The sequence below is a fragment of the Silurus meridionalis genome, chromosome 1, assembly GCF_014805685.1.
Source record: "Silurus meridionalis isolate SWU-2019-XX chromosome 1, ASM1480568v1, whole genome shotgun sequence".
Lineage (NCBI taxonomy): Eukaryota > Metazoa > Chordata > Actinopteri > Siluriformes > Siluridae > Silurus > Silurus meridionalis.
In genome coordinates, this window is record NC_060884.1 from 10,323,881 (window position 1) to 10,341,391 (window position 17,511).

Consider the following 17,511-nt stretch of genomic DNA (forward strand, 5'->3'; position numbering starts at 1 on the left):
ATTTTAAAGCCCATCAACCTATTTCTTGTCATGGCTTTTTGACATACCACTGGTGTATCATTTACTGGCTATAATGCATCACAGATAAAGCTAATAATGAGCAAGGCAACAGAAGCCAACAAGAAGTATGGGGCTAATGTGGATAAGACAGAGGGAATCAGCGATGTAAACATGACTTAGTACAGAGACATTCCTGATCACCTGATCATCATCTTCTTTTCTCTGCTTGTGTTTTATATAGTCTTTGCTCATCCTGGATATATTCATTAGGTAAAAAAAAAATTAATTGTTTTGTATTAATATATTAATGTAAGTAAAAGTAAAAGTGTAGTCATTACTTGACCAGAGTCTTTTAAAACATGAGTATCTGTACTTCTACTTGAGTGAATGATGTTCTGCCAGCTCTGTGGGGTACTGAGTGATGATTAATAAGAAAAAAAGAATTTGTAACATAACCAAAAAAAAAAAAAAACGTGAAGCGGGTCTGAATACTTTCTGGATGCACTGTAACTTTTGCACAATAAATTAGCTGCACAAATAAAAATATTACAGTTGTTTTCATATGGTTTAAAAAATATCCACATAGATTTCTGTCTACTTTATGAAAAGGGTTGTTTCTCTTTAAAGAGTAGTAAATAAGGTTTTTTTTACATTGCTTTCTACGCACATATTCATTTTCAAGAAAAAAACGATTACAATTCCCATGATCAAACATTACATCTCCATTACATGATAAGTACTCTTGTTCACAACAACTAGCTTATTAACGGAACTTTTTTTGTTAGCATTAATCCCACAAATAACCCATATTCTACTTGTGTCATTCTAAAATCTTGCTCCAGCACTGCACCTATAATGATTCCAAGCTGTTTTGTGATTTTTTTCAATTTCTACAGTCAGTTGCATGAATGTTTGTGAATTCCTAAACTGTAAAAGTAACATTTAATATAAAGTAATCTTCTCAAAAAATAATTAAGGCAAAATTCAACTTAAGTTATTTCCATTTGCTAAAGTTGCAGTATTTTGCAGATTAATTGGTCTTGAGAATGCTTTGTTATTTCTGTTTTTTTTTTTCCTTTTTTTTTTTTTAGGTTCCCACATACGTCCAGCTTATTGTAAAACATGGACAAAACGAAAACACGTTACATGAGTTTGTAAAATTAGTTCTAGGTTTTTGTATTTTACATTAAGTCTCTGTCAGCTCTGCATAAACAAGTGAAAATTGGTTCTTGTGAACTCCTGGTGTATAGTGTCAATGAGTGTGTCTGAGTTGGCAGCCCTTTCAGCAATAGCACATGGCTGAGAAGCAGAGCTGTGCTCAGGTGTATATGTGAATGTGAATGAGCTTCTGTAGATCATCCCATCCAATCGTATCAGAGACAAAGGTACTGTGATGGGCTGCCTGAACCACCGCCACTCTCCACCAAACACTGAAATGTCAGGCACAACACACACCAAAGACCTCGGACTTCTAACAACAGAAAACAGAAAGAGTTAAAAGAATAAAGGTATAAAATAATATTAATGTAAAAAAATATTAATATAAGATTACATTTATGTTATTATGGTAAAAATGAAATAATTACAGTGACATTCACCAAATATTATTGATTTATATATGTAAATAGTACAACATACATCAAAATTTACTGTAGTCATTGCTTCACAATTGTCATTGAGTATAATAATTTGCATTGATGAAAATTATTCGGAAAAATCCCAGGGTATTAATTTTTAGTTGGTCCCTTATCAACATTAATTAATCACTTATTAAGCTGTAAAACATATTTTAAACATAAATAAACCTTAGCACTGGGTATGTATCTAATATATATGCTAGCAGTTAACAAACACCTAAAAAAAAAAAAGAAAATTGACACCAACAAGCAAATCTTCTTGATAAATCAGAAAATGTTAAGATTATGTCTCTCTACTGCCTCAGGCCTTGACTGATCACATCCTATGACGACATCACCCCTATTTTATTCACCATGCATTGGCTCACAGTAAAAACTTGCACTGACTATAAAACAATATTATAAATTTTTTAATAGACTGAATGGTCTTACTGAATGATCTTACGCAGTACATGAGTAAACTGTTTACTCTATTAGTATTAGTCTATTATGAGCCACCACACCTACTTTGATCAAAAGGTGGAGGTAATAAATAACTCTCACTTTTAGTTGACTGCAGAGTGGCTAGTTGCCTTTTATCCCAGAGCTCCCTCATGTCTGTGCAGCCTCCCTGGCTCTCCCTTTTTGATCATGCAAAGATGGCTCCATATGAACAACTTAAAAATGCATGAACTAACTCTGAAACTTATCTAAGGCACATCTATATTATAGCTTGTTCTGAGGCAAATATGCAAATTCCCTTGTATAATAAAAAAACGCAGTCCTTATTTACCCACAGTATATTACTTTTCTTCGATAAAGTGTTTTACACAAATGGCAAAACTGTTTATTGTTTAACCAAAATACTACTTGTCTTGAATTGTTGCTTGTTAACATTTTTTCCCAAATAAGGACAGCTTCATATGATAAATTCAACATGTTCATATTGGCAGGAGAAAGACATTAGACAAACAGTAGATAATGTCTTTACCTGAACATAGTTTCAGCCTCCATGTTTCCAAACCAGACCTTTATGTAAGGGCTGAAGTTTTCTCCATGGAGCTCTAACATGGCCACATGGCCTCCTCCATTCAACTACAACATAGAATTGGTTAAATGCAACAAAGGTAAATATCAGAGAACAAAAAGCAAAAGCCACAAAGTTTATTTCTATAGCACTTTTCACAACAGACATTGTCTCAAAGCAACTTTACAGAAATCAACAGTTAAGGTGAACGGTGTGCATTTATCCCTGATGAGCAAACCATGGTGACTGTGGCAAGGAAAAACTCCCTTAGATGTCATGAGAAAGAAACCTTGAGAGGAACCAGACTTAAAAGGGGAACCCATCCTCATTTGGGTGATATCAAGAATGTGATTATAGTCTTTAAACAATACAGAACACTGGAGAGTGAGAACTAACATGAGCATTGGAGTGTAAGATTATAATTAAATGGAATATGATTACAAAAAAATGTGCTGAAATATTAAGTGGCTAAGTGTGATCTGTAAAGTGGGTCATGTGGAAAGTAGGGGCTTGGTCATGGCATGGAATTCTGGGAGATTCAGTTTATGGGGAAAGTGGGTGATATTGCATTCATTTAAGGTAATATAAAGAAATAGTTTTTTTTGGTCAGTATTTGAACCAAATGAAAGTGGAAAGTTGAAAGAACTTTAACTTGACTATACAGTATTCTACTAGTTTATTAGTTAACTGGTATTATAGTGTATTTTAATATATTTATGTATTTGTTTGATATTAATGTCTAAGTTATTTATATAATACCATTTAGTTGTTGAATAAATAGGGTCATAGTAATTTGCCTTTTTAGGAATAGTTGTTTAACCAACATAAAACGTTTAATTGGTTTATTAATAATTGCTGACCTCCAGTCCATTAATGACAGGGATGGGGCTGATGACAGTTGGGCTACTGGTTAGGATTTCACTGAAGGTGTACTCAACAACCTCTGTTCCAGTGATGGTCCAACATGAACCATCATTCAACAGTTCTCGATTACTCTCCTTTGGACATGGAGAAGCCTGAAAAAAATGGCAATTAAAGAATCATTGCATCATTTACAAAACCTACAGTAAACTGTAGACAATATATTATATATACAAGAAATAAAAATTATTATGAATAGATAAATAACGTATCCTTTTTGAGCAACCATATTTATGATGATTTCAAGCTCCCCATTTTAGAAATATTAGAAACAATTTTGAAGGTTAGGCAATATAAGAGAAACAGACAACCTTTAGCACCACATTATGAATGAAATGTCAGATAAAAATTTAATATGTTATGATAAAGATTATTTAAATGTTTTTAGAGCATTTTAATACATTTTACATTAGTAGTTCTATTTAATCCTCCTTAACTTATAGGAGTGCTGAAAATCACCTTGTGCATAGCATTACACATTGTGTAATATTATGAACTGAGGATAAGAAACCTTTCCTTTTTTTTTGTATTGTTTCACAGATATTGTGGAACACATCTATACCACAAAGAGTTATGCACAGGTTAAAAACTTTTTTTAAAATCTCTTCTGTTTCTGTTAATGTACTTTTTTGTTTTATTCCCTGTTTTCTTTTTTAGATTACAATGGAACAATCTGGCATCCATTAGTTTCAATGGGCCTCCCCTGCAATTCTATGCTCATCATACATCATTCTCGAAAAACTTGAAGTCATTTTTCCCTCTCTCTTTTATTAGTGCAATTTACCTGTAATCTGCCGTCTGTTGGTTTAAGTCTGCTGTCTGTTGGTTTATTGCTTGGTTAGGCCTATGGGTTTGTCTTGCTAGCATGTTTGAGTGTTTATGCTAGCCTCTATGTGCTCATGTCCTTGAAAATAAGTATTTAAAGACATTGTGTATGACTCTGGTGTCTCTATATGGGATAATGTATAACTTGGAATTAACTTAGTAACTTTAGTATAATACTGCACATGTCATTCAGCATAGTCCTATAAGTGTTGTATTATCTTTCTCTTGTGGGAAAATAAAAAATGCTAAATCTGCAGCCATGCCTCAGTCTTCCAAGCTGATAATGACCTAGAAACTTAACTATTGTGGCAATTCTTAAAATTGCAGCAGCCCAATTTAAAGAAAGAAATGTGCTTTATATGTGCCACGTGTACTTTACAGCACAGTGAAATTCTTTCTTTCCATATACCAGCGATGTTAGGAAGATGGGGTCACAGTGCATGGTCAGACATTGATACAGCAGCCTTGGAACAAAGAGTTTTAAGGGCCTTGCTCAAAGGCCCCTGAGAATGGCAGCTTGGCTTAAACCCTCTATCATAACAAATAGCATTTGGTGCAAATATGGCTATGACATCTACAGTACCAAGATTTAATTAAAATATTTATTGCAATAAAAATGGAACTTATGATTGTCAACATGTTACCTGCCTTACAGCTAAGAATAAAATCTACATCATCACTCCAATCTGTAGTCATTTGCACCCTTTCATTTGCTACATAGGTTATTCCAAGTTGTATACAAGATACCATGTCTCCCCATATGGCCAGTGGACCTTTGCATTAACTCAGAAATGAGTTCACATATTACTGAAGCATCCCACACATGCAGGTTACATTGACTAAGAATTCTAGCCACCCCGCCATCCATAACAAGACATTTAAAGGCTTGCCAATCAGACTCAGGCAGACTGCCATGTGCTTTTCTGACTTCTGTTAAGATTGTTAGTACTGATGATAGTGGCCACAGTGAGATACAAGATTTCCAGACCTCTGTTTCTTCATACTATCTGAATTCAGCAATGCATGACCCAAATAAAATACCTTTATTTCCAGTGGTGGACGAAGTACACAAAGCATGTACTTGAGAAAACATTTAGATACAGACGGTAAAATATTACTCCAGTTAAAGTAATAGTGCTCATTTTAACCTATCACTTGAGTGATAAGTTAAAAGTACAAAAGTATTTGTCTTCAAATGTTAAGTATCCAAGTACTATGATTTATTATGGCTATAATGTCATATTTTTTATCACAAGACTGTTGCTTAATCAACTCAGTTTAAGTGAAAAGACTCTAATGTTGCTGAGAGTAACATTAGAGTCTTTTCACTTAAACTGAGTTGATTATGCAACACTGGTTAATATCTAATAAATTATCATGAGCCCAAAACCTTCTTTCCAAGACTTCATGCAAATAAGGCCACAGGTGTTGTAGCTAGTTAAAGTCAAGGGTTTCTTCCATAATTTATTACACTCAAAATGTTCTGCTTGATGTTGAACTGACACTGAACTGTATGTTCATGTTCATGTTCAAGTGGATACCACCAAGCGGCAATGGTGGTTCTAGCTTGAATGACGCCTGGGCGAACCATGCAATGACCCAACGCCTCCTATTCTTGCTATATTACATCCTATAAAATAGGAAATACATATAAATTATATCCTATCCCCCTATATATACTATATTATACTATCCTCATAACGAGATGAGCAATAGAGCTGCATACAATTCTAATTGAAGTAACATCACCCAACCCCCACCACTACTTTCTGAGTGTGAGTAAGTGAACTTCTGCGGGCGGCAGGTACACACTCCAAATCCTGACCAGGTTCATTGACCGTGACGTGATAAAATAATTGAAACAGCCATGATGCTGCACTGGGCGGCTGCACATGTCGATGCTGAATGCCGAAATTCGTCACTACCAAAATCAAAACAAGTTTAAAACAGGCCGTGCGCTCTACCCTTATTGGTGGCTTGCTGCGTGATTTACCAGTTAAGTTTTTATCCGCTAATGAATAAAAAGGAAAAACTAGTTTTGCGAAATGTAGTTGAGTAAAAAGTCCAAAAGATATTTAACTTTGAAATGTAGTAAAGTTTAAGTAAAAGTCTCCCCAAACTGAAATACTTGAGTAAAGCACAGATACGCGAAAAAACTATTTAAGTAGGAGTAACAAATTACATTTACTTTGCTACTGTCCACCACTGTTAATTTCCCGGTCCTCTTTTTGCAGATACATATTAGTAGCTTGCTCCATGAGCACTTTCAAATGGAAGACATCATCCTTCTTCAGTTCACCTGGGCTTGTGATTTTACAGACTGAGCAAACACTATAATAGGCAAGACACAACAGTGCACTGATCTTTTATGTCTTTAGGAGGAAGCTATTCTGGAATAGTGTGCACATTTTTAATATATACAAGTTGCACTAGATTTTATTTCCCTGACAGGATCTTCATGGTTCATAACATTTAAATACAATATATATATATATATATATATATATATATATATATATATATATATATATATATATATATATATATTGTATTTAAATGTTATGAATATTATATTTAAATACAATATATATATATATATATATATATATATATATATATATATATATATATATATATATATATATATATATATATATATTGTATTTAAATGTTATGAACCATGAATACATATTGTTATGTTATGTAACATTGTATTTAAATGTTATGAACCATAAATACATATTAGTAGCTTGCTCCATGAGCACTTTCAAATGGAAGACATCATCCTTCTTCAGTTCACCTGTGCTTGTGATTTTACAGACTGAGCAAACACTATAATAGGCAAGACACAACAGTGCACTGATCTTTTATGTCTTTAGGAGGAAGCTATTCTGGAATAGTGTGCACATTTTTAATATATACAAGTTGCACTAGATTTTATTTCCCTGACAGGATCTTCATGGTTCATAACATTTAAATACAATATATATATATATATATATATATATATATATATATATATATATATATATATATATATATATATATGAATTTGAATTTTATTTACATGTTCCTTAACCCTTGTGCATTTTGAGTGTTAATTCACCTGGTACTGTAAGATCTTTTCATTGGAGAGGCAGAGGTACATGTGCTTGCTGTTTCTGAGCTGAAATGCACATTTATGAAGCTGGGACACTGGTTCATCTATATCCAGGCATGCTTGCTGCTTGTTCACCTTACGTATCACCTTATAAAGAAAAAAAATTGCACTTTAGTCACAGCTAAAACATTCAGCCAGAAAACCTCACACTTATGGAGTGTGATTCAAGCCTCAATATGCTGTATAGTTTTCTCTGGATTAGAACTAAGGATCCTAGGCCAAAAATGTTCCAGGATGACACAAAACCACCTTACATAAAGCCATGGTTTACTAAGGATAGAGTACAGAAATTTAAACGACCTGCATTGAACCCTGACCCCACTCAAGATCTACAGGAATGTTGACTGTGCCCTAGACCTCCTCAACCAACAACAGTCCTGACTTCAATGCTCTTGTGACTAAATGTGCAAACCCACACAACCACATTTTAAAATCTATTGGAAAGCATCCCAGTGAGTAGAAATTATTTTAACAGCAAAGGGAGATTACCTCTACATTAAATCTTTTGTCTATTTTGTGTAGAAAGTAATTCCACAAGGTTCTATAATTAATATTTTCTGCTCTAATATGTTTCAACCTTTGAGGAGTTTGTTATTTTAACCTTCTGACAAGAATAATTCTATTTCTTCCTTTCTACTACATTTCATTTAGTGCTACAGGTGACCTTCCATCACACAAATCACTTTTGGCTGGGTTTAGACTAGCCCACTTGGGGCCCCACGTAAAACAACATTTAAAATACATTAGCAAATGGTGTGTGGGGGCTGTGTGTGGGCTGCCATTATTATTCCATTAATGTGCTCAGTTTTCAGGAAGTTCTAAGATTTAATCCAGGTTTTATAACAAATTATACATTTAGCCACTCAGAAATCTGTAAAAAACAAACAAAACCCCCCCCAGAATTTATATGCATACCATGGGTGGCAGTGCAACTCCTGAAATGGTGCATACCAGCTGAACCACACAGCCATAACAGATATAGCTCTCACACACAGAGTAATCACTGCGGTCAGTCTGCTGATCCTCCACTTCAGAGAGAGAGAGAAAGAAAGCTGTGTAATCAGTGATGGTCCACTGCTAAATTTTTTGCACAGCACTTTTTATGTTTTCGAAACATGCATACTTGCTCACAAATGTATTTTTTTATTGTACATAAAATAAATAACACAAGCAGTTTTCATTTTTAATGGGATTTTATTATTAACCCCTACATAACATCTTGACATTATGGAGGTTGAGTCTAATAGAATATTTAAAACTTAATTGAACTAAAAATGTGATATTTTGGTTGTTTTACAGGGCAAATTCCAGCTTTGTCATGTGTCTGGAAATCTAATTTTATTGATTATTATATTGACATATTGCATACCATCACTAATTTGGATTAACCATGATGAAATGTTTGTGTTATGGCACACCAAAAATTATGATTATACGGCTGCAAAGGAAACCTAAATATCTTAGCTCATGACTGTCCAGGACTGATCTCGAGAACACATCACAAGGTGTGTACGGCAGTGGCATTTGGTACCTAGGCGTTCAGTGGGAGTTACTCGACTTAATCCACCTCTTAATAACACCACTATCACATCGCAATAGAAACCATCAATATTATACAAAAACGCAATATAACAAAGCGTGGCATTACAGAGAGAGAGAGAGGTATTTCACATATGGGAGTCAATGCCATTTTACTGAAGAAACCGAGTTAAGACAACTCCAAACCTCTACGCCACTGTGCACCTACATCACCTGGAGCAGCTCAAAATCAATATTTGTCTAATAGCATGACAAAAACATTAAAAAATGGATTAAAATACAACATACTCATCAGAGATGCATACTAATAATTTGCACCGCTACTCAAAGGCTGTAAACCACTGGTACCGCTCGTATTCACTGGACTGGAAGTGAAGAACAAACTCTTTCCCAGGCTGAGACAAGCTAGCTAGCTTCAGGGTTGGCTGACCTCTCCTCACGATGTCAAGCTTTTCTTGAAAATGGATTTTTAAGTATCTCCGAGACCAAATCAAATTCTCTTCCTCTGTAGGCATACAAAAAGTCTAACTCTGATGTATTAATGTGTGCAGCATGCTACATACATATTTTGCAGTTGAACTTGGCTGTAACAGTTTCCCTCTGACCAACCAATCAGAGGACGGAAAAATGCTGATGATATTCTGGGCCAACTAGCTGACCCTGTGAGGCGAATTTGAAATCTGATTGGTTAAAGAAACAGAGCCAATTCTTAAGGAGACTATGGTAAAATAAAAAAACGCCAGCTGTACAGACTATGAAGGCCCTGGGCAGATAAGATTGACAAGGCAATGTCCTTAGGCCTAATATATGTTCTAAAAGCAAGGAACAAAAATTTTCATTTTACAAAAAAAGGTTCATATACCCCTAGATGTCTCAACAATGTTTGTTTTATGTTTAATGTAAAAAAAAAAAAAAAAAGTGTGCTATAATTCCTCCCAAAAGAGTGTAGGCTGATGGTATCGCAAGTTTGCAACCTAGTGATCCAGTGTTGATTTATTTTATCATTTTGCATGTTGCCCTGGATAAGGGCATCTGCTTAATGCTGTAAATATAGATGTATACCTTGTACAGAATATTTTTGTACTACATAGCTAGGATTAACCTAAGTCAAAATACTTACCAGATTTTGTGTGCTATGACAAGATAGCTCTCATGATCAGGCTAAGTAATATATAATAAAATAGTGCTCTTGCAGTGGCAATAAATATAGGTAAACATAGAGGTAAAAAGGGGACACGTTTTCAAGCACCCTTTTTGACCAATAATGTGCCACTCTCTCATGGTGGTGGTATGATCAAGAGATTTCGAGCCAACGATATTTCATGACAAAACTGAGAAATGTTCCCAAGTCTGATAATGGATAAGAAATTTAAGAATACCATCACCAATCATCAGAGCTACATTAAAAAAATCTGAAATTGTTTGTATACTGGCCTTCTATAGAACAACCCAAAGACATAATTTTTAGTTTTATTAAGATTTAAAATAATTTAGTACTTAATCCAATGTTTATAAGCTCAAAGTTTTTGGAAGGCATGAAAGATGTCCAAAAACTTTACTATTGTTAAACATCTAGAGATGCATTGACTCACATAAATTTGTTAATAAAATAATAATAATCCCGTCTTGTTTAATAAAATTAATTATTATGTGCCTGCTGTGGTAAAAATAATCTAAAATTTATTCATTTATAATTTATCTATACAATAAAGCCAAAAGTGCATTTCCAAATCCCAAGTAATTATATTGAAAGAAAAAAACAGAAAACAAATGTCAGACCTAGAATGACAGTAAAAGCAGTCCATTGTCTGGCACTCGCCACAAAAGTTCCACCCTCCACTGCAAGGTAACGTGTACTGACTGTCTGAGACCTCAGGCGATTAAAAAGTGACACTCTTGAACCAGATGGGATACACACTGAAAACACATATATAGACATAAACAAAGTTAATCATACTGACAAACAGATACATGCCAACATCAATGTCTGATACAGCAATGCCAAAGTCAAACAACTATTTAAGGCCACAAATTCATCTCATTGTATCTTTTACCCACCAGACGGTGAGGAATTCAACGTCACTTTGCCATCACTGAGACATTTACAACACTTCTTTGTTTTCCTGAGATCTTTATGCAGGACAAAACTGCCAATGTCAATAAAAACTGACCTTAAGCGTATGTTTTAGGATCAAATGGCCAAAGGTCAAATGCTTCACTCTTTTGGGTTCTACAGCTTACCTTTTTAGGAACACGTTCGCAGGACTTGAAGTTAGAATATCATTAAAATACTATATAGACTATACACCAATCATTCACTCACTTACCCACTCACCATGTTTGTCTCAGGGCAAAACTACAGTTATAAACACATTTAAGTTGCAAGAACATAATACTCTATGGAAAGTGGCGGATACAAAATAGTAAAATGTTTTGTTTCGTTTCTGTTATTAAATGTTTTATATCAGAAAAATACAACATAACATATGTAAGTGTATGACATTATTGCTTTTAGGAGATCTGAATAAGTCAGTGAAACATTTGTGGAAAATATAGTTTCTATTATATATACATACTGTATGTATATATACAGTTTATATTAAAATAATTCAAAACTCTCATTTCATCAGGTGTAAGGAATGTCAGAGAAGAAAAACTAAACTGAAAATTTAAAAATGCATGTCAATATATTTGAGACTGTATTTATTTTATTGAATAATAAAGTTAAATTAAATAGTCATTTTCTATCATCCCGCTACAACTGTTCTAAGTATTGCTGTATTTTAAACGTTTTTATATTCCAACTGTTTTACCTTCACATCAGTGTAGATTTTGTTTGGACCTACAGTAGTCACAGACACAATTTAAAGCACTCTAGCGCACAATCAATCTCTGACTCACAATCTGCATTCTTCATGGATTGTCTTTTCTGTGATGGTTTGGAGATGACTTTAATAAGTCCACTTTGGAAAGAGCCGATCTCCTGCCCTCCACTGTGAAACAAACGAAGCAGCAAACGGAAGTGTTTCCTCTTATCTGTATCTGAGATATACAGTGTTTTGGCGCAGGCAAACATCTAAATATATAATTTAAGAAAAGAAAATATCAGCAAAGCAGTATACATTTCCCACACAAAATTTGTGCCTAAAATGATGACAGAAAGGAATCAAAGCAAATAATTTTATTCAAAATCATGTGTGCTGCATTTCAGAGCTTTTTTTTTTTCAACACCCAATTAGTACCTAAGAGGTAATATCAGAGAAATGCCATCACAGTAAAAAGTAAGCGAAATGGCTATAAAGAGTTTTGAACTAGTTCCTTTGATATTTAATGTTGTAAAGCCAGTTCTATGTCATTATATCTTTGAGCTTGGGTCTGAAGTATTATGTACCCTTCTTTCGGTTTGTTCTTCAAAGCTCAGCTTAAAGTTGTCTGCTTGTGTCCCAGGGGAGCCATCCAGACCCATATACCCCCACACACGACCACTAGAATCGTCGAGACCTGATTCTTGTGAAAGAATTCATAGCTATGTATTCATGTAAAAAAGCATTCTGTGTCAAAAAGTGTTCTCAGTTAAAGATATCTGTTAAGATCCACATCTCTTAATAAAGCAATCATGATTAAAAGACATAAATGACTAGATCACAAACCTTTAAGAAGATTCCACCCAGTTCCACAGAGATATACACAAGGAGGAGGACAGAAAAATCTGCATACACAGACACAAAATTGCAAAAAATCCTAAATTATACACTTTCATGTCCTTAACTAATAAAATAACATGTACCTGACATACATGTTTGTCTTTTGTTTATTTTCCTTTATATTTTTCATTACTTACTAAAACCCAATCCTATACAATTACACATAATTTAGTCAAGTAATACAGCAAATAAATAGTTCAAGTATAAATAATTACTTGTAATATATAAGCGAGAGTGCATAATTAAACCTAAATGCAAATATTTCTTATACCTATGATGACATTAACTAAAACACAGAACATATGATTCCAGGTCCATAATAAAAAAATACACATAATGAATTTTACATAATGAAATACTACAATTTGGAGAATTATGTTTTATTGTTAATTGTGTTATATAAGACATTCTTACCGTTTCTCATTTCCATAGGATTTCTGGGCCACTCTAGCATGGAGAATAAGCACTGATTGGTCAGGTCTGTACTGAAGGTACTGTGTCACAGAGTCTCTGCTTATTCTTGGCAATGAAGCAAAATTTTTATTCACCCTAAGGATGAAGACAATTTTTACAGTAAGTTGTGCTGGTCTAAGCATCTTAATAATACTTTCTTAGTCTTGTTATATTTTCACAAAATGGATAATTATTGTATAAATTCACTGAACAATTGGTGCAAAATAAGACTGGTGCAATATAATAATGTTTAATGACTTGGCTTTGAAGTGGCATCTGCAGGTCAATAATTGTGATCTCTGATACACTATTATTCTGAAAGTTACTGGTGCTTAGCATTTAGACGTTGTTATAAAAGGGAGCACTGTTCTGTCACTAATCAGTGACATATAGCTACCATATAGTTATAAAGGTGGATTGCAACAAAGATTCTTCAGTCTTAGTGAGCTACCCTTATATGGAGCCATGTCTATTTGCTCTCTCACAGTTTTTACACAGTTTTATAATTGTGATTTCGATCATTTATTATACTTTTTTTTTAAATAAGTATAATAATATTAATAATTAACAATATTAATACTGTAGCTAAAGAAAAATGAAAGAACAAACAAACATCTGCTGCCAACAAGTATAGTATTTCTGATTACTCATTGGTATGCATGAAAAACCAAATATACAGTCTAGTTAATTGCAAGTGAAAGTCAAGCCAAGTGATACTATTGCATTAACCATAATTACAGCCATTTTACAAAGTCTCACCATTATTGCAAAAAAATAAGTAAGTGGTACTGACAAAGCTAAAGCAGCATTAAGAAACTTTCAGTACTCATTTATCTATGCACCCACAAATTACATGAAATACTGCATATCTCATGATAGCCATCTACTTAAACCTCAGCATGACAGAAAGAGAACATATTTGTGGTAAAATATTAACAATTTCTGCTATATAACAATATGAAGATTCTGAAATTCTTTCAGGGACCCCCCCATAAGGCATTAGCGACCCCCCATGACAAGTAAAAAATTTACCTAGTGGGGTCGCCAAGATTATTTTAGTAAAAAATATATGAATTACACAACAACTGGGGACCCCCATAAGACTTGACTCAATTTGAGCACTGTGTGTACACACAAAGCAGAAACACAGCACAACAGGTCATTCATATGCTATATTACAGTACATTTACATATACAGCATTTAGCAAATGCCCTTATTCAAAGCGCCATTCAAGTGCTTTCAAGTGACTATCAATAAATGTATCAACAATAATAACTTATTTAAAATAGACTCTCATAAATCACTGAGGAATTACTGTTAACTTTAAGGTACAGTGTAATAAAAGAAGAGGAACATAACCCATTAAAATTAGAAACCTGCTGTAATGATTTTAGCCTGAAACTAACTTAAAATTAAAAAAAAAAAGGTAAATAAAAAAAAGATGTTATTTTAAGAATAAACTAGACTAGAAAATGCCATAACAAAAGTTAAAAGACAAGAAGCCTTTTTTATTTTCATTTCAATCAAATATAGTTGATGCAGTACACAGGGAAATGAGACATTTCTTTAGAACTCTGGTCTTACATAAAACAACATAAAGCACAGCACACAGCATAGAGCTATACAAACAGACACATACATTGTCATTGCTATCAAAGATAAGCTCAGCCACTCCATTATGGAAAATATAAAACAAACTAATAATAATAATAATAATAATAATAATAATAATAATAATAATAATAATAATAATATAATAATTAATAGTAATAATAAATAGTTTACAGACACAAATCTGTAAATTTTAATAAAGAAAAGAAAGAGAAAGAAAGAAAAAGCACAGTGAAATTCTTTCATGGCATATCACAGCATATTAGACTGGGGTCAGAGTGCAGGGTCTGCCATAATACAGCACACCTGGAACAGTTAAGGGCCTGGCTCAAGGGTTAAGGGCCTGGCTCAAGTGCCCAACAGTAACAGCTTGATAAACTGTCAACAGTAATAATACAAATAATAAAATTTTATTTTATCAAACATTTGGTCATGAATGTACTTTAAAGGAAATCATTTGAATGAAATATTTGAAAGAGAGTAAAAATGGTAATAATCTGACTTTGATTATAAGAAGAGAAAAGAGGCACCACATAATGGCATACCAAAGAGAACAACAGAGACAGAATTCCTTCATATTCTCTCATCCCCCAGAAAAGGAATGAATGAATAAATAAATGAATGAATGAATGAATAATTGAATGAATGAATGAATGAATGAAAAACTTGGACAGAGAAAGAGAGAAGTATACCTCCTCAGTAATCTGTGTTTTTGTTCCACTTTTACATTTGCATGTTTTCATTATTATGATTGTTTGTTTAAAATTATTTTCTGCTATTAATCAATTTTCTGCATTCACTTACATGAAATACCATGTTACAGATGTGAATGGAACTACTTTAAATGTCATGTTTACTTTGTTTTACTACTTTAAATGCCTGATTTGATTTGTTTGTGTATATCTATGGTTGTAACTTTACAGATTTAGACAGACATTTGTAATGTTCATTGGCATTCATGTAACTATTACTGTGAACATTCAGTAGTCGCTTCCTATAGATCTACAGAAAGCATAAAAGATGGTCTTATAATATCTACAGTAACTACATATTTAATTTTTTTTAATACTAGAATACAAACACAGACACAGACAGAGCTGTCCTGGCTCTTAATGATTATTATTTATTTTATTCATTAATCTGTTATTTTTTATGACATATGCAACTACATAAGGAATTTGCCTTTTTGTGGTCACTGACCCCTTTAGCTGATATTAAGTATGTTTTACTTGATTAGGCTTCAGATTTTAGTACATCAGATTTTAATAAGGGTATTATTAGAGGTCTGTATCATATTTCAGTGTATGTAATAGATAACTTACCACGTTCTTTATTTTTTACTGAGGTAAATATTCGATTGTTTACATTTCCCTAATACCCGTCAATCGTGCTTATATAAGCGTGTGGTGGTATGTCCTGGGTTTTGGGGAATAAGAAGAAGAAGAAGAAAAAGAAGGAGAAGGGAAAAAGTTTGAAAGGGGGTGGGTCCACATAACCTGCGCCACACATTTAATCCCAAACCAGTGTCCTGCAGATTCATTTTATGTCTTTCTTATGGATCATGGCTGCACTCTGAATACTAGTATAGCTTTCTGAAAAGTTCATTTTAATTGTGATTCTTAGTCATTTCTCTGCTCATTTTGATTTTATTTGAAAAAGAAGGACACTGTCCGATCGACCATTCCACGGGGGAACTGAGAGAGAGAGAGAGAGAGAGAGAGAGAGAGAGAGAGAGAGAGAGAGAGAGAGAGATTAGTCTACCTGTCCCATCTCGCCGGCTGTGTCTCATTTTCCCCCCGCATTTCGTCAAGGTGAGTGAGAGCTGATGCTTCACCTCTGCACACGTGCGAGGTCTCTACACATTCCTCATTCTGCAGACCTGAAACGAAACATTTTTAGTTACTTTTTATATAAGGCATATTGCTGTATGAACTAAAATAAACTAATAACTGTACAAGGGAACTTTCGTAAATCAACAAGTTTTGTTAATCGTTTAATCTTTTGACTCGAGTGTAATGCTTGCTGCTATTTTATCAATCTGATCTGTACAAAATATTAAATTCTGCTCATCCCTCAGCTTGAACGCTCACGAGCACAGGACTCAACACAACAAAAGCTTTTGTCAAAAGCTAAAATCTTTTGACATGAAACGATTTGTCGATGCTGTTGAACATGTTTTATGAAAGAAAATCTTTTACGTTTATTTTTTTAAGACTACCAGATTCAAAGACTGGAATGTGTTGACGTTTTTTTTTTCCTTTTAAGGTTTTGAAGAATAATGACCTTATTATATAATGCATTGATTGTCTATTTAAAGCATAATGAAAATCATGCAGAGTATAATATGGACTGCTTCTTCTTAGAGCCTGTTTAAAGCAGATCCGAAATCAGAAAATATTTAGCCATTTTTTATATTAATTTGTGTCAAGGTGGCTTAAATGTTTTGCAGTTAATTTACCATAATAAATGAATAAGACTCGTCACTGTTAAATATACACAAATCAAGTCTTGACTTGCCTATTACTAATAATTGGTATTACTACTATTATTAGTCTTTTGTATATATATATATATATATATATATATATATATATATATATATATATATATATATATATATCAAAGATGCATTAATAAATTATGTGATCTATTAC

The 17,511-nt window shown here is 33.4% G+C and overlaps 2 protein-coding genes across 4 annotated transcripts in view; one reads left to right on the forward strand and one right to left on the reverse strand.

Annotated features, from left to right (window-relative positions):
- rbpjl (recombination signal binding protein for immunoglobulin kappa J region-like) overlaps positions 1–17,511 on the reverse strand; it is a 17,768-nt gene continuing 257 nt past the window's right edge. The window contains exons 2-12 of the mRNA XM_046856563.1: positions 16,619–16,736; positions 13,207–13,341; positions 12,739–12,797; positions 12,480–12,595; positions 11,990–12,164; positions 10,868–11,005; positions 8,465–8,577; positions 7,496–7,636; positions 3,504–3,659; positions 2,608–2,711; positions 1–1,471 (exon numbers count right to left, since the gene is read on the reverse strand). Coding sequence (XP_046712519.1) covers positions 1,198–1,471; positions 2,608–2,711; positions 3,504–3,659; positions 7,496–7,636; positions 8,465–8,577; positions 10,868–11,005; positions 11,990–12,164; positions 12,480–12,595; positions 12,739–12,797; positions 13,207–13,341; positions 16,619–16,659 — 1,452 coding nt within the window. The 5' untranslated portion in view covers positions 16,660–16,736 and the 3' untranslated portion in view covers positions 1–1,197. The remainder of the gene's footprint in view (positions 1,472–2,607; positions 2,712–3,503; positions 3,660–7,495; positions 7,637–8,464; positions 8,578–10,867; positions 11,006–11,989; positions 12,165–12,479; positions 12,596–12,738; positions 12,798–13,206; positions 13,342–16,618; positions 16,737–17,511) is intronic.
- Positions 13,287–17,511, forward strand: part of matn4 (matrilin 4) — a 21,564-nt gene continuing 17,339 nt past the window's right edge. Inside the window, exons 1-2 of one of the 3 annotated variants that reach the window (XM_046856543.1) lie at positions 13,287–13,365; positions 16,517–16,668. The gene's annotated coding sequence lies outside the window, so the exon portion shown is untranslated. The remainder of the gene's footprint in view (positions 13,366–16,516; positions 16,669–17,511) is intronic. The other 2 variants (XM_046856549.1, XM_046856554.1) reach the window with 2 other exon arrangements.